At 37.8% G+C, this 17,889-nt stretch overlaps 3 protein-coding genes across 3 annotated transcripts in view; 1 reads left to right on the top strand and 2 right to left on the bottom strand.

Annotated features, from left to right (window-relative positions):
• Positions 1-733, bottom strand: part of LOC121299373 (homer protein homolog 2-like) — a 34,168-nt gene extending 33,435 nt beyond the window's left edge. The window contains exon 1 of the mRNA XM_041227095.1: positions 632-733. Within this exon, the coding sequence (XP_041083029.1) occupies positions 632-654 (23 nt within the window). The 5' untranslated portion in view covers positions 655-733. The remainder of the gene's footprint in view (positions 1-631) is intronic.
• LOC121299374 (RNA guanine-N7 methyltransferase activating subunit-like) lies at positions 56-4,224 on the top strand. Its single transcript, XM_041227097.1, has 3 exons — positions 56-149; positions 1,463-1,633; positions 1,872-4,224. The coding sequence occupies exons 2-3, from the start codon at positions 1,464-1,466 to the stop codon at positions 2,065-2,067; spliced, it is 366 nt and encodes a 121-aa protein (XP_041083031.1). The 5' UTR covers positions 56-149; position 1,463; the 3' UTR covers positions 2,068-4,224.
• A 10,689-nt stretch (positions 4,225-14,913) lies between these two features.
• c24h15orf40 (chromosome 24 C15orf40 homolog) lies at positions 14,914-17,215 on the bottom strand. The gene is made up of 4 exons (XM_041226788.1): positions 16,844-17,215; positions 16,369-16,498; positions 15,884-16,011; positions 14,914-15,633 (listed from the first exon to the last, which is right to left on the bottom strand). Exons 1-4 carry the CDS (start codon positions 17,069-17,071, stop codon positions 15,538-15,540), a joined length of 582 nt encoding a protein of 193 aa, XP_041082722.1. The 5' UTR covers positions 17,072-17,215; the 3' UTR covers positions 14,914-15,537.
• Positions 17,216-17,889: the final 674 nt, after the last annotated feature.

Here is a 17,889-nt window from a genome sequence, read left to right as displayed (position 1 = left end):
GAACGGACATTCTCCGGAACCTTGAGTTCACGCAGCACTAGAGGAAAACATACACTGTAGCTCTTCAGTGAACGACGTTACGGTTGTTCCCATAAAAAGGACGGAGCTGTATTTTATCTATAAAAAGGACATTTTTGACACTTTTTCAAGTAAGTAACATAAACCAGCAATAGCGTAATCGGTGCTATAACCACTAAGTTATTTTTGTATTGTTAGCCTGTAGGTATGATTACTTTAACGGTGTCGCTATGCTTGTTTTTTGTTATTATTATTTAAAGTGTGCACAATATTGTTTCTATTTGCGAATTAAAAACACAAAAAATACAATACAAAAATAAGGTCGAAACGGTTGTGGTCATTTTGCTGCTAAGTCCCTATCCGGGTAATGTTCACTTACAACAACAATATCGGAAGTTGCTCCACATGGTAAAACTGGCGTTTGTGTTTTACTACACCAGATTGTTTTCAGTCATTCTTGCGCGCCACTATTACGCTGTGTAAATAATATGAAGTCATCACGTTAAGCTATATTGTAAGAAGGCAACCCTACACTTCCAACAACACAACTATAGTGATGATATAATTATCGTCTGGCGCCTAGAATACTGTATTAATATTGTAACCTGCTTACCTTGTGCTGCTGTATTCATTCATGGATAAAAGATGAAGCGTTTCACCCGTATAACTGAGGTCTTAGTTGGTGTGCTTGTCCGTTGTAGTTGTTATTATTATTATTATTATTATTATTATTATTATTATTATTTATTATTATTATTATTATTTTTGTACAGGTGTACCAAGTTGTCTATTACAGATTATAAATATTACATTTGCTTTATAAACTACAGTATTGTTAATGAGTGATTGATTTAATCCTGGTCTGCCAGCCTTTGCCTCACTCTGGCTTTGAGCATGCATCTGTATTAAATAGACTGTGACAGATTTTGCTTTGGGCGGTGTGTACAGTCAGAGGACTGTCATGCAGCACTGTACACCAAGGTTATTGTGTAAAATAATCAGTGCCTCTGTAAATTCCCCTTGTTTTGTACTGAACCTTAGAAAACATATGCCTCATTATAGAATGGAAACCTATACACTGAATCATGAAATGACAAGCCACTAAAGACTGACCAGTTGTGGCTGCTTAAGTATTCAAGGTGTACTGGAAAACAATAAAATCTGTTCCTAAATTAACTGGCTGGGAAGAGCAGGTAACCACTTTCTATAGCTACAAAGTATACACATACCAGCAATTAGTGCTATCCTAGTGGCCTCATAGTTGCATTTTAAGAACACTGGTGTAATTATGTTTTATACATTTGGAGCAAAATGAAGATTCAGCACTTAAAATATGATATGGGTGAATTGCTCTCTACTTTCTGTCTGTAGTCTTTCATATATATATGATTACACATATATATCCCCAATTGTGTCTCCTGTTTGTACTGTCTTTTAATTTCAGAATGTCTACCAGTTCAGATTCTCCAATAAACTATGAAGATAAATTTCCCCATCCCTTTTCTGCTGAGGACAAGGAATACCAGGAATACCTCCAGCGTCCCACAGACCCTCCCCCTATTGCTGAAGAGTGGAGAGGCAGAGGAGGTGGCCACCAGAGGGGCAGAGATCACCGGTACTGATCTGTTGAATATGATCCACAGCAGCTTATAACTTCTAATAACATTAAACTAGCCCCACCTTCTCCCCTTTAATGCTATGGAAGCGCAGTGTAAACTGTGCTTGATCTATTGGTACAGCTCAGATATAGGAGAGATGCATTCAATAAATATACCTGTAGCTTGTATTGGTTTTACAATTGAATTTGCTGTAAAATTTAAGGCACTGTATTTCACAGATTGTTTTTCTTGCAGGTCACATGACTACAGGCCATACAGAGGGAGAGACGGTGGGAGGAACTGGTCAAACGATAATCGATACAACCAGCCGTGGCAGGACAGGAGTTGGGGTCACAATCGCCAACACTATCAGCAACAAGGACAGTCTAGTTCTTATGGACACCAAGGATATAGTTCATACAATCAAAGACCTTCCAGCAACCGTTATTAAAGACGCTTTGCACCTGCCACATTACATGCTGTCACACATCCCAGGTAGTCGTTCTTCTTTTGTGTTAAGTGAAAGATTCTTTTTTACTGTCTGTGCTTTTGTGCATTGCAGAGATTTAGCTTATTTTTGACTGAAGGCTATGTTTTAACCTTTTAAGTTTTTTGCAGTATTGTTACAGTAGAGATACATTTGGCTTCATAGAGGAGCTGTAGTGGGAGGAAAAGGTTGCCTGACTAGATGTTTTGCTGAAAGGGTGGAGTGGGGAGGGATCAGGTCAAAAGCCCTATGCTCAGTTACTGGTTTTCCTTGTTTTTTTTAAGTCAGGTTTTTCCAGCTAAGACTTTGGTTCAAATTCTGAGACCTTAATTATTTTGCTCTGCAGCAATAAAGTAAATCTCTTCTTTTTGTCTTCCTAGCTAAAAGTATGATTTGCATAATTGTAAGGCTTTTATTTTTATTTTTTATTTTTTTTCCTCCCAATAGATTGATATCCATAAGTAATTAATTTTGGACTATATTTTCCAAGAGTTTTTCCTCCATTCTTTTGAAAAGAGAAAAAAATCAAGTTAGTGTTACAAAAAATGGAACTTTAAACCGATTACTTGATTGTTTTGGGTTTAATTTTGTAAAATAAACAGGTGTTTTACCTCTTAAAAAAAAAAAAAAAAAAAAAAAAAAAAAAAATGGTTAAACGGTTTGAAAATATGGCCTATTGTGTATTGAAAATGTACAAAATGGGAAATTTTTCATTAAGTTGTGGACAAGTGTGTTTGTAAATGGTTTTGTTTTTCTTCAGGACGAAATCTGGAATTATGTTTAGTACTTTTTTGTATGCTGTTCACATTGTATAGCATTATGTGATTATTAAAATGCATTTAACATGTATATGTAAACATTAAGACACTGTCAGGAATGGCAATTTTAATGAAACATTAAATATTTGAAAAATTACTGGCTGTAGAAATATGTTAAGCATTCAAATTGAAAAAAATTACATCACTTAAGAAATTAAGTTGCATTTAAATTCTAGCATTAATGTAAAATAGAACTGTATGTAGAGAATGGTGAATATATCTACACCAGCATGCTCCGTTTTTTGATTAAGTGAAATAGAACTTGAAAGTAACAAGCAGGGTAAGTTCCAGTACTCGTTTTGTGTCTGTGTTGTTTGTTGCAGTTCTGTAACATTCATATTTTTAATTAACTGTTTAGAACTTTTAGAAATAATGGTGCAAATTACATTTTGGTATAAAGACCTTGACAAATCTGACTCATAATGTAGAAAAATGAGAAAATAAATTATACAGTGCATGCTCAGTACACAGGCTTTGTCTTAGTAACCAGCTTCCATTGTGTAACTGCATTGTCTGTGCCTCCAACCATTACCAAATGCTCTCCATCACTCAAATCTGATGTGTGCCTGTCCTTTCTTTCGTTTTGCCCTGTTCATAGTTAGTTAACTGAATATCATTCCTCTCATCTTCCAAGGCACTTGCTTGTTGATTGACATTTAAATGTGAATGACTGAGGTGTGACATTGACTCACAGCTGAATCAAGCTTTGCAACTTTCTGCAGTGGTATTGTACTGAGACATTCGTTCATCTAAACACTCTCAAATCTGCAGATCAACATCCCTGGAGTTATCGCAGGGGTTTTACAACACAAAAAGTCATCCTCATATGAATATGAAGGGCTTTGAGAAGTTAGCAAAACAATATCACCTTGTGATCTTAGCCGTATGTTCACAGTAATGTTTCTGGGTCTTGTGCAGTGTTGTAAACGCATAATAAAGTGCACCAGCTCACCAGCCTTGTTGGGAAGATTATTACGATAATCAATTCCACAGTAACTATGTGCAGAGAGATAGGGCTGCAACGCTATTTTGCAGTGGCTAAATACTGTAAGCAGATACTGGAAGATTACTGTGAATCCAGTATGCACATGCAGTGTGTGTTTTTTTTTTGTTTTTTTTGCATTTTTCAGTAGGCAGGAGGATATTCTATAATTAATCAGCATTGGTTATCTGAAAGGGGTTTACTGTGTGCATTAACCATGCATGTAATCATATACAATATATTAGACAAAATACAGGCATATGTATATTTCCATTTCAATGTTCACTGTGGCAGAATAAAGTAATAAGGAATAGATTGAGTATCTGGGTCTAATGTGGGTGGGTTCTGCTGTGTGGGTGAAAAGAGACGAGGAAAATAAAATAACTGCACTAATGCTTGCATTAAAAAAAATATATATATTAAAAGTAGGTGATCTTCAAATTCTGAAAGCGGTTTTGAGTGCCTCATGCATTTGTCGGGTGCAGAGTGTTCACTACTTACACCCACTCCAGCTGCAGTTTCGAATGTGGGGGTGCATTGGGCCAGGGCCCTGGGTGCTGGAACTGCTCTGGGATGCAATAGGTTAACAAACTGCTGTTGACTTTGGCTTCCGCTGACTCTACTCCAGAATAATCAACTGTGAAGAAGGGAGTGCGGCATTCAGTGACACTCACGCTCAGCATGCTTGCTGCAGTCACCACAAATATCAATTTAAATGAAATGAACTTTCTAAACTCGATAACAGTGTGCTCAAGGAAACGCACACAGATTTATACTAATCACGAACGTTAGCCAGTGCAGCAGCAGAAAGTTATCAAAACAACAGGCCCTCTCCATGCATCTTCCTGCTTCACTGCCACAACAAGAATGCAAAATTAGCAAAGGCAGTATTTGAATCCATCTAAAACTGAAAATCACCATTTTAAAGCTTCTGGCTTCAGTTGTTTTGTTCTGTTATTCAAGAAACCATATCTGGTACTGGCTGAGAAGAGATTGCTCATTTCCATTTCAAATACAGTCCTGCCTACAGTAGCAAGTTGGAACAGACGGTTTTATTCTATAAGTTTCACTACAAGATTCTTTAATGTCTGGTTTAAATCTACATACTATCCTTTTATATATAGGCCATATACCAAGGAATGCACACAATTCACACCAGAACTCCCTGAGTGTTGTATGGATATTTGTTTGAAAGTTTATGACTCTTGTGCAATACTTTATTTAGAAATGTGTATACGTCCTCACAATGGCGGATTGTTTCAACAAACAATCCCCCCAAAACACCGAACACACCCACCCACTGGCTATTAACAGATCTATGAGCACAATCATTTGAGAGTGTAAGGCAAACGCTCTTCTAGTTTTTACTGACTGAATTTGGATGTTGTAGCTAGCTATCACCTGCCCTGTTAATGAGCTTACTGGCAATGGTATCCTGGTAAACATGTTTGAAATAAAAGACTAAATCAAAACAATTGAACATTACTTTCAGGGCTAGTGTGGAATCCTGATAACATGGCATTTCTTCTGCTCTTACAAAACCTGGGCAGCAGCAACCAACCCACAGCACTGTCAGGTGTTCTAACAGCAGTGCAAGTAACCTTTGCGTTATTAACCTTTGTATTTGAAGCTGGTATATACTGAATCTACGTCCTATCTGAATAAATTACAATTTGAATAAAGCCGGACGGTTCTGTAGTCCTCCAAATGGCCGTTTTTAAAAATGGGGGGTGGACGTGGACTGAATGACTTTGAGTCCGAATCCTCAAAGTCAAGCCCAGTCATCTGTCACTATCCATGTTGCTTTTGATTCAGTATATAGTAACATGACAGGGCTGCAGACTTCCACTCTCCTCCCCACAGCCCTGAAGCAGAGGATGATCTATATCTGATGCCACACAAGTGGCTCACTGGACTGGCTAACCTGCAAGGATGGTTCTGCATTTTGAATGAAAAATAAATAAATAAACCTTTATCAAGGGAAAGTGTGTTTGAAAACAAACAGTGGAGGATTTTGATGCCATGGCAACTACACACCTACTTATTTCTATTAAAATCCATTGGTGTGTTTTTGATGTCACTACAGAGTTAATGATGTAACAATCTACTGTCTATTTAAACCTTCAGGCATCCTGGTATTGAGTCTGTTTATCCATTTATTTTCCTTTATTCTTCTGTATCATTTGTGCACATAGCCATGTACTGTAAGTAGGAAAAGTCCAGTAAAATGATTTCCATACAATATATTTAGTTCACTTCATAACTGCAAACTTATTTGAAAGTTCAATCACAGTACAGTTTGCAATCTTGTTTTTTTTATTTTATATTTGAAGCCGGCAAGTTTATTTATTTATTCATTTTTTATTTAAATACAAAGACTATCCAGGATTTATGCTTCTGTGATGTAAGATCTTTCTAGTTTTCTAGTGGCTCCCACAGGGGCAGTAGTATTACATAATGTTACAAATAACATCCCTAGCAAAAGTAAATATCCCAACAACAATGATGCTGTTTAGGTATAATAAAATACTCAGCATTCTCCCAAAAAAACAATGATCTGCTACCTCTAACTGCCTTGCATAGACTCCATTAGGGTTATACCTCACCACAGTTTACAGTCACTGTTGCTCCCAGTCGCATGTTTTGGAGAAGTAATTCAGTGATAATGCTGGAAATTAAAGGAGCTAAATTATAATTCCCCTGTTACTTTTTTGTAATATAACAGAAAACCATAAAAGAAGACAGATCTGTAATAAAAACATTTCCAAATTCACGACCGCAGCATTGTTCACAGCATGACATCTAAAAACACCGGGTTTGTCAACTTCCATTCCCTTCTAAACCTGCCAATGAACCACATCCCTTTCTTAAGAGGATAAATTGGCTTATTACAAAGGATAAATTGAAAGTGACATTTAATAAACTATGCCGGGGGGGGGGGTTAGGTATCGGGGACAGAATACAAGAAAGTCGAACACCAGTTCATCTGCACAGTTCATTACCAGCAGCGCAATCAATTGGATTCCTCCTGCACTGTGCTCCTGCTACACTTGGGTGCTCTCTCTTTTATGACAGGAGACAGGATCCATGTGGGTGTCACAGTGGAACCAATGTGCTGCCCTCTAGAACGCTGCTCATATTGCATGATACACAGGAGGCCCATACTGTATATACCCCGCTGTACACATTTCAATAGGCAACATTCAGGATATCACCAGCCAGTCAGCAGCAGTGGGGACAGTGTTGGGTCATATCTTTATTTAAGGTGATAAACTTTAATTGTTGTGCTTACTGTGTGTAATTGTGTGGCTACTATTTAATTACAGATTACAAGTTCTTCGCATAATAAAAACATAGGAAGGTGTAATGAAGTACAGTGAAAGCATGGTAAAGCATAGACGAGCATTGTAAAGGATAGGTATGGTAAAGCATATTAATAAACATGGCAGACCAGTGTAAACTATGGTAAATGCATAATATAACCATGGGAAAAAGCTTAGTAGAACAGCACAGATACAGTGCGAAAATACCGTGTTAAATTGAGAGAATAGTGATTTGAAAAACTGATTTAATGAAAATAAATCTGCAGTGTCCGACCTGCTGTGCAGGCTCCTCCAGTTCAGTTCTGTGTCAGCTGCACATCCAGCACTCTCTAATCTGTCAGCCTGCTCACTCCCTACCAAAGCTGCCTTCAGGGAGCTGAAGAATCCAACGCCCTTTTATCTGCTTTTTAGTACTAGAAACTGAATCTAAATCTAGAAAGCTTGAAAAAAAAAACCCACACACAACACAAATAAAACCTCACACGTGGGGCTCCAGTGATTAAATATAGTGGCTCTGTTGAGTTTAGGGTTTTTTTTTTTCTTCTTTTATGTTGTTAGAGAGAACAGGGAAGGAAAGAAGACTCCCACTGCATAGCCGTTTGATCAATTCCTGGTTTTACTATGAGTTTAAAAACACACAGCTGAGCGTGTTACCTATACACTGTGGCTAATCAAGCACATATTAAATCCTGGAATGGGTTGCAATAGGAGTCTAATTTCCATCTCTGGAGCTTTTTTTTTTTTAAATACATAATTATCCAGATGTCTAAAGATGCCGTACTGCCCATTATTATAAAGACCCTGAACAAAGTAGTCAAACTGAACAAACTAGGTCGCTATTACCAATTGGTTTAATTCTATTTGCCTATAATAGAATGTAGGCAACAACATTCTTTTCTTTGGTTTCCTAATGTCTATCAGCTTTACAAGAACACTTGCAGAGCAGCTGCATTCTCTAGCAAAGTGGCATTTAAGGAAATGACTGGAACCTGTTATTGTGTTATTTCTGGTAACTTTATAAAAAAAATGTCACACCCACTGTGTCACACAGCACCATTTTATTAATGCCCACCCATCCCAAAACAACAAAGAAACTGCAGAGCATAAGGAAAAGAAAGAAGAGGTATGAAAGCAATTCAGCCATGCCAACCCTTTTATGTTTATTTAATGCAGACAGCTGTCAGTCAAAAATAAGTAAAAGGAAAAATGACAAGTAGCGTTTGTGAATGCCAATATGAAACATCTCCGCCTGGATTATAGAGTAAGCACATAAATCACAGCATTTCAAAAGAAGTGCTCCACACACTTCCAGAATCAAATGTTCATTAATATTTCAAGAGCTCCGTGAAAGGTCAACAACTTTTTACTTCCCTTTAAGGGTGTTATACAACTAAGTAGTCCTGAAGGTCAGGATCATTAAAACATCTCCTATAATTATATTACTGTGTGCTGCTGGTAGCTATTGTACACAGACGTCGATGTGAATCACAGCTATGTTATATATTTGCTTCACTAAAGGGTCATTTTTTTAAGGTAAGCTTCAAGTACATATTTTTTCATACATAACAATTCGTGCACCGCATTGCAAAAATAAGAAAGCTTGCATCATTTTATTTGTGGGACACATATGTCCCTTGTACCTTAAAGGGTTAAAAACAGTGATGTTTGCATTGGCTTTCACTAGTTCTAGCTGTACAGTAGCATATCAAAAACATGTATGGGGAAGTTTGCAAGTGCATTACCAACAGATATCCTGATCAATCCAGTTCTGCCATCGTTTGAAACTGAACTGTTGGTTGGGAGTTTTGTGTCTGTGAAGCTCATGAGCCGACTTGAATACAGAGACTGCAAACAACTGTGAGATGAACTCTCAGTACAGTACGCATGCATGCACTGCTTTTTAAAGTGTACTAATCATATTTCTGTAGTGTGCTTTTGTTGTCTCTCCTGAGCAAACACAATTCAGAAAAGACAAAGCATTGTTGAGCTTCTCAAACGTATATGCAGTGGCCATACACCACCCAAAGAGCATGAGTTCAATCTCCCGCTCAAACAGCCGTGCCAGGATATGAGATCAAGCATGGTGAGGGCTGATCACTCTGTTCTGAGGTGGGCGTCGCTCACAGACAAGCTTGTGCAATTTCACTCCTGCTTCTCCAACCAGAGATATCCCTATGAAGGGCATTAGAAAAGTAAACAACGCAATTAAATGTACCGCAAACATGTAGCAGCTGTTTTAATCCAGTGCCAATTCAAGGCTAAGCTGCTTAATGACTAACTTCTTGTAACAAAGAATCTAGGCGTATTTGTAAGTCAATTCATTTACCCTCCTAGGTGCACTTTACTAGTTTGCAGTCAGAATTTCCTCTCGCATAAAGTGGTGCATTTTTGCATTTATGTGGACCTTAAAAAAACAATTGAAGTGTGCACATCGATACCAGGCAGGTTGTATAAAATGTAGAATTGCATGGTTTAAAAACTGAAGGGGGGGGATCACACAAAGTTTTTGAAGGCAGCTCATCAATTCGACAGTTCAATTTAAGTGTGCAGTGCATCTCATCAAAACAGGATTTTTTTTCTGTCTATCTAGAATATAGGAAGTCACTTAATTCATTGTACTCAGTGCTACAGTGGAGGATTACCAAATTATCTGCACATTCTGCAGCAGCTTTCCCACAGACTGTTATCAGAGGTCTGCATACAGTACATTTTCAACTTGGACAGGCTCCAGAGCTCAAGTTTACAGCAAGGCAGGCAGCTAAAGTTTGACTAATTGGAGCCAGTTTGGAAGTTATTTTGTAGTTGTGAAACAGCTGCAGCAGCTCAAATGAAAGTATGTCTTCAAAACATTAACCTGAGTATTGAAACTACCTTGGCAGGGGTCTGAGGTGTTATACAAATTATTGCGAGGGACTGAGAAACATGGAATAACAGATACCATGGACAGAAACATTTTTAAGTGGATACAGTACACAGAAACAGACAAAGATCTAAAGAACACATGACATGACATTATTTGCTGAAGAACAGAAACATTTAGCCTTGATGAATCTATTAATCACGTAACAGAATCTGTGTCAGCTGCACAATGGGGAGTTTGTCAGTCTGGGGTCACCTAGTCTGGGTGCTGTAGAGCCCTGAGGAAAAGGGAAGCAATTACATTTACAAATTAACATTAGCTGGTAAAACATACCAATGGACTTTGCAGGTAAAACCCTAATAGCCGATTCACTTTTCAGCTGCAGGTCTTTAATGAAAAAGGCTGTCAAAACAAACAAAAAATAACATGAGCATTGATAGAAACAAGACTTCCACTGCATAGCAGTTTGATCCATTCCTGGTTTTACTATGAGTTTAATAAAAAACGCACCTGAGCTTGTAACCTATGTACTGCGGCTAATCAAGTTCATAGAAAAACCCGGAACGGGTCAAACTGCTATACAATCTTATTTCCAATACTGTGATTGTGAAAAATAAACAAAACAAGACAATGTCCTCAAACATAAAAAATAAATGAAATATGTAAAGTTATTTAAATTAAAAACTGTAACATAATTATCATTAATTATTGCAACTTAAAACAATGAGGGGTCCATGCACTAAAGTGTTGCGTCTCGCAAACAAGACTGAAGTCAAGGTTGAAATGTATTAAACAAGTTCAATGCTGTTAGAGACTTTTTTAGGGAATGCTTTGCTTCAGCATTTTTTCATTGTGGTTCAACCTTAGATGAATATGTAATTATGGTGTTCCTGCATAAATTTGCAAAAATGGGTTGGATCGTGCAAATGAGGGTTCTCAAATATTATAATGAGATGTACTAAAGCTGCGGCAATTGAGCCACTCACAATTTCATCAGGTTGTTAAGAACCTTTGAAAGCATGCTTTAAATTAGTAAACCTTTGAAAGGCAGTATGAAAAACGCTAACACTATCTTTGATTTTAATGAAGACCAAATTAAGCACAGGTACACTCTCGGAAGCAACATAATTCTTGAGCTGCTGTCTGATTTAAAAGATGTCCTGCAGCCTGTCACCCAGAGAGCCATGCTATCCCTGCAGTGGTCAAACTATTGTCCACCCTGCATTATCTTGCCTCCGGGTCCTTTCAGGGGACTATACAGCTGTTGCTGGCATTTTACACTTTACAGATGTATATTTTTCTACTTTACAGATGTATATTTTTACATAATGTAATGTGTAGCCTACTCAAAACATGTTAATGTTATTTCAGCACAATGATTTATACATTTAAAATACATTGAGCACTATAAATACTTAGACAAGCCCCATTACAAGATGTGACACTTTGTCTCGCAAAATGACTGCACAGATGCCTCACGTGAGCAAGCAGGCAACTCATTCAGTTAGTATCTCTTACAGCACAATAACGAGATCTCGCCGTGGTGTTTGTCATGGTAATAATTCATTTCCTAAGCCTCCTTGTATGAGGTGCAGATCTGAAGCCCTGTCCTGCACACATGGGGTTTTTCTCACAACAAAACAGGCTTGCCCAGTAAAAGCACAGCTGTGTGGAGTGCATGGAGGGTCAAGTCATCAATAGGTTGTGCTCAGTCCTGATCTTGGCTGAAAGAGCCCTGCAGGAAGCACTGCATTTGCTGTTGTGCTGTTGCAGGTTAGGGAGGAAAGTAGGCTGAGATACCTTAGCCTCACCATTCAACCATTCTGTATGAGCAAGTGGCTGAGGGTGATCTAAAAGAGGGGTGTCCAGTTGTGGTCCTGGAGGGCCATTCCACTCCAGGTTAAAGAGGTGAACTGGTATAATGACCTACTTCAGGGTCTTAATGGCGGTTTAATTGGTTCAATTAAACAATTACAACAGGGTTGGAACACACACCCCTCCTCAGTCCTTAGGTCACACAATGAGGTCACACACTCAGATTGGGCACTTACTGTGGAGAAATCAAGTGTAAAACCAATATTCCTTGTCAGTGCCTCCGAGTCAAACCGGCATGCTCTTGCAATTACTTGCTGTAAAGAAGTTATCGATAACGCCTTTAAACTCTATTATAGCACCAGAATCATAACAGAAACTGGAAATAAGATATATTTCAAGAGAAATATTTAGCACGGGAATACATCAGTAGTATTGCTCATACTTAATTATGAAGCAGAGTGATGACTAATTATTTTTAATAACTTTAAATTGAGGGATACGTTTTCAGGATGATAATAATACAAAGAAGAATGTTTAAAACAAATCAATGCATAGTATCACCATTACATTTTAGTGTAGTGCAAGACAAAGTTTGTGACTCTTTTGGGAAAATCCAACTTTTTAATTTCTTTTTGCTGTGACTGGCAGCCATTAAGCCATTAAAATCAGTTCTCAAGTCTGTTCCGTTTCTGATTATAGCAGATTTTAGAACCTATTGGACAAGGTTAGCTGTAATCAGTTTTTTACTGTCACATCTGCATGCTTGGTGCTTTAGGAGTTTTTCTTGAAAGATCTGCTTTTTTTATTCTCCGTCCTGACAGTTTCTTGTTCACCTACATTTTATAAACAGTATTTTCTTTTTTAAAAGCCAGTACTGTACAACTTAAGTTTGTTTCCATCATTTCTGATTACTTGTTTTCAGTTTATTTTTCAGATATATGCTTTTTTTAAAAAACACATGTAAAATGTATAATAAAAAGAACAAACCAACATATTTCTGAAATATACAGAATAAATGACACCACTTAGAATGTACGAAGATGTGACCAAAACGAGTAAATGCACAGTCTGGTGTTTGTATTTTTACGGTATTATGGTTAAAATAGTTAAGTGTTGATTTCATACAATGTCTCGTCAATGCAGAGCGTGAAGGAGGCATTTGATCACATTCCATCACTAGTGGTTCAGTGAGCATGTCTTATAGAAGCTACCACAGAAATAACAGATTTTAGACTAACTACTGAGTATCATGTCACTAAGAACCATATGAAAATGTCTTTCTCAGACTAAATGTGAATTATTGCTAAAAAATAACCCAGCTTATTAGAAGTAACTGCTCTCTGTGGGTGGTGAAAAATAAAAATAAAAAATACTTCCAGAGTCTTTTTAATTTATTTTTAATGTGGTGATAATGCTCTGCTTGCCATTTATGGACCTGCTTATCTGGGGGGGTTGTGATTGCAGCTTTTCAGGGACATTAACGTCAGTGAAGGCCTGGTGAATAGTTTGTCTTGCATCGGGAGCAGGTTCTGCACAGCTTTCCAGTGTCCCTGTAGCTCCCTCTAGTGCAGCAGCAAGGAAATGCAGAAAATCAGGCAAAATGAAACAGGCCTTGAACTGGCCCTGACCCAAAATGAAAGCCTGCCTTGTTAATTTTTGTACAATACAGTGATCTGGGTAATTTCTTATGAACTGAATATATTATTATTATTATTTTAATACTGAATGTAAAACCCTTTGTTAAGCATGCAACTTAACCAAGACAGAATGACCCAGTATCCAATCAATACCTACACAAAGATGCATAATAAAAAAGAAAGCCTGCAGTTACCTGTCTGCAGCTGGACACCCCACCCCCATGCACATCCTTAAACTTCTCAGTGAGAACTTGCACAGTTCTACTGGGCAGCTGGATCTGATGCTGGTGAAGGACGGAGCTTACAGCCGTTCACGAACGAACAGAACACAAACAGAAATTGACTGGTTTTGTATGGACAAAGGTGATTTACATCATAATAGCCTCACTCTAATGCTGATTAACTGGGTAATGGATAACGTCATAGAATCGGGGAAAGAATCTGTATTTTCAGCTGTATGCTTTTCTTGATGGGTTACGTACACAAGGTCTCATGACAGATATGGATTGCCTGTCCAGGTTGCCATGGCGCTCGAGTCCCATTTTCAATGCTTGGAGACGCTGGCGGCTGAAGGTCATGGGGGCAACAGGAGGTCCTGCAGCTGCTCATCGGGATTCCTATCCGCACTTTTCCAGACTCAAGCCTTCTGTTCATCTGCTGCTACAAGAAGAGGGGTCGTGCAGCAAATAAGAAACTGTGTTTAGCACCCTTGTATTTAAACATTGTTTAAATATAATCAATTTATACAAGTCCGATCTACACTATCGAGGTCTATAAAACAACTTACTGGGTTTTTTTTTGTTTGTTTTATCATGTATTTCAAACGCTCAACCAAGATTAAGCTTTTATTCTCTAAATCATGTACAGTAAAAAGGCAATTTTTTTTTCGGTATAATCTTGAAAAAGGTACTGTGCTCAAAAAATACAGCAATGAAATGAAATGCAACATAAAGAATTGAAGACTTACCAGTTGCTAGCAATGCCCTGAGGGTCAGCGAGGGTGGATGTCTGCAACACACCTGAGCTGAGGTACAGGGAGGGTGAATTTTGTAATACACCTGAACTTCAGATACAGATAAGAAACAAGAGCTTTTAAATCAGTTTATATATATATATATATATATATATATATATATATATATATATATATATATATATATGTGTGTGTGTGTGTGTGTGTGTGTGTGTGTGTGTGTGTATATATATATTTTTTCTTTTTATTGTGGACGTCATTTATTTGCACAGGTGTATGAAGAATGGAATCTGGGTGGATCAATTACCCATGCTGAATCCCTAACCATAAAGTGCTGTGCCAAATTAGATAGAAAATATTTTCTTATTAAACAAAAATGACAAAATGCAGAACAAGTTTCCGATATCTTTATTTTGAATATGTAAATAATTTGGCAATATAGAAGTAACTTGTTTGCTTTGCTGGATATGGTTTAAATCATTGGAATGATCTGAGCTGTGAAACAGATCCATGCTCGATCTAACAGCACATAAGAATATGCAAGTCTAGTTTCAACTGTCATGTGCTATAAGAAACTCACATGCTGATTTTTTGCCAGACAGGTTCATATAAAAAAAAAAAAAAACCTGTAGCTAAGGACTTTGATACAAGCACAATCATGGATATTAATGAAACAGTTTTAATAACATATAACCTCACTTACAGTTACAATATTACTGTGTGTATGAACCCCCGAGTTATCTTTGATCCTTTAAAATCCAGATCCCTTTGAAGATTTTACAAATCTAACTGCAGGTCCCAAATATTACAATACTCAAGTAACTTGCTTTATGTAATTCTCTGCGTGTATTCATCTTTTCCTTTTTCATCAGCTTTTCATCTATATAGGGACTGTATGAATGGTTACTGTATCACTCATACAGTTAATTCTATCTTCCAACAGTGCTCCGTTTCCATGGATACAGTTTTTTGCCCAGCTGGCAGGTCAACCAATCTGAAATGTGACATGATAGCCCTCTAATCCTCTTAGCTGTTGGCAGCTTCCTTTTTCAGTCTCTCCAGAACCTCTTCTGGACTTACAGATGCTGAAAGCTTCACTACCTTCTCTCGTGATTTACAGCCCTGTTTTCAAAGGAGAACAATTAAATGCAATTGGTATGTTTGCTCAAGCGTAATATCAGAATGCATGCACTGTTAGCAATTTACAAAAAATTCTCTTTTTAAAAGAAAGTCCATGCACCCAAACAGTTTCCCTTTTAGGTTCACAGGTTTATTTAATGTGAACAGTGTGCACTGCACACTGCTTGCATTTCAGTGTTTTAGGAGTTGCATACACCTGTAGGGGTCCTTAAGAGGAACATTAGCAGCGCACCTTATCCAGGGTTACTTGACTTTTCTTCAGTTCCAGGACCCTGGAGAGATACCAAACAAGTTCTGCATTTGCTTCCCCGTCTGACGGAGGTGCTGCTATAGCGACACCTACTGCTTCTGTTGACACATCTAAACAAAAGCAAAATAAACACAAATACAACCATGGAGCCATGCAACTACATAGCCAGCCTGTGTGCCCACAAGCTTTATACATTTCTAAGGCCAGTCTTTATTTTCCTGCTTGAAATGCGTTAATAGGAATTGTTTTTCTCTTTTGCTTACAAGGTCATCTGACCAGGTAGGAGATTTTAATGTTTACACCGTGCTGCTTTCTTACAGATAAAAAAAATAGAACATCCTTATTTCTATATTTAATTCAATATGAAAACGAGAAACACATCTTTGCCCCAGAAATGACGATATTTGCACAAATTATTGTTTTCCATTCCACGTTAAACGAAGGCAAACCTGTACTGTGAACCGCACCTGTAACGGCGTTTTGTTTGGCCCCAGGTTTGGCATGTATGGCGATGGTCACGCAGCCTGTTTTATCACGTGACACTGGACCTGCGGGAACTTCAGGGGATATTGGTGTGTCTTTGCTCTGAGACTTTTTCTGGAAAGCAAATTTTAAAAGTACGTTAGATATTATTACAGGTACACACAAATTGATAGTGCCGTGTGGATCAAAATGTGATGAATTCCGCTCTGACGTTGACTACATCGTTAAATAATCGAAGTCTTATTGAATATTGTGTATCTGGTTATGGTCAGTGCAGCTCATCTGTACAGTGTGTATTACACTACAGTGCGGTACTGTACATACACGTTGCTGCCCCGTTAGGTCAAAATTAGAACTGACATAAAATATCGACTTTTTATAACAGAAAAATATATATCATTCAGGTAATTATTTGACAAAGGTTAATTAAGCAGCCAAACAGAATACTCTTTACCCTACCGTTTTGTTATCTTTTGGCATTGTGTTAGCCCTAGTGGTGTAGTTTCGTGTGTGTTTGATTTTGCGGGGTGATGAGAAACCCCTCCCGTTACAGTGCTTGAAGAGCGGTTCCAGTTGTAGGAAAGCGCGGTGTGGTTGGAGGCCGCTTGTTTTTATTCTTAGAAATGACCTAATTAAAACGTTACAACAGCTTTGAATAAATCTAGTTAATAAACGCGAATTACTCATTAAAAACGCGTTTTGTTTTTTTCACTCATCAAGTCAGTAGCGAAGTCAACCTAAATCAAAGTAAAGCACTTTTTTAAAAACCGCTCTACCAAAGAAAACAGATCGCTGCAACTCATCACGAACCAGTTTATTGACACTACTGCGCCTGCGTGATGCCCCAACTGAGGATTCAATGCGTGTGCACGTGCTGCACTACACACCTTTGAAAACAACACCTTACGGTAAAAAAATGAAATCAATATTTTGCTCTGGTGCTTTTTGCATTACCTTGAAATTTAAAGAAAAAAAAAAAACAACATAGAAATAAGGCTTACCTATTACCTGTTTGTCACAAACCTTTAAGAAATACCCCCTTGCTTTAAAACGGGTAAGTAAATACATACAATACTGTGCTGTCAATCATTCCTTCCAAATCAAGCCCTTAGCTTATGCAAAATTGTTACATCAAGAAAAGGCAAGATTGGGATAAGCTAACTATACATGTGTGTAAGTCTTTCAGCTGGTTTGGTATCTTTGAAATTCAATAATACTAATCGCCACCCAAATCAGGAGGGTGCAAGGCAGGTCAGGGGTGACCTTTGTTCCAATCCTGTTCGAACTTGTTTAATCGGACCAGTTAAACCTGCATTCAGGCCCAAAGTAGTTAATCATATAATGTTACCTGTCTGATTACCATAATCACTTAAACATAATAATAAATAGCTGATGAAATCACTGGCATTGCTGTAACTGGACAGTAGAGGATTTGTTAACTGTGATTATTCAAGCCCATTTGTAGTAGCAGCAGCTCTGTAAAAGCCTCCTGACAGATCAGAGCG

Source organism: Polyodon spathula, chromosome 24, assembly GCF_017654505.1.
Source record: "Polyodon spathula isolate WHYD16114869_AA chromosome 24, ASM1765450v1, whole genome shotgun sequence".
Lineage (NCBI taxonomy): Eukaryota > Metazoa > Chordata > Actinopteri > Acipenseriformes > Polyodontidae > Polyodon > Polyodon spathula.
The sequence above is the reverse complement of the archived record's forward strand: the minus strand, read 5'-3'. Positions and strand labels throughout refer to the sequence as shown.

Excerpts from the sequence above, each read along its gene's own strand:
- c24h15orf40 (XM_041226788.1), bottom strand. The coding sequence starts at position 17,071 with ATGAGTAATTCGCGTTTATTAACTAGATTTATTCAAAGCTGTTGTAAC. Across the intron at positions 16,499-16,843 it reads TGCCAAAAGATAACAAAACG|AAAAAGTCTCAGAGCAAAGA; the intron begins GTAGGGTAAAGA and ends TTTGCTTTCCAG. Across the intron at positions 16,012-16,368 it reads CAAACAAAACGCCGTTACAG|ATGTGTCAACAGAAGCAGTA; the intron begins GTGCGGTTCACA and ends GCTTTTGTTTAG.
- LOC121299374 (XM_041227097.1), top strand. The coding sequence starts at position 1,464 with ATGTCTACCAGTTCAGATTCTCCAATAAACTATGAAGATAAATTTCCC. Across the intron at positions 1,634-1,871 it reads CAGAGGGGCAGAGATCACCG|GTCACATGACTACAGGCCAT; the intron begins GTACTGATCTGT and ends TTTTTCTTGCAG.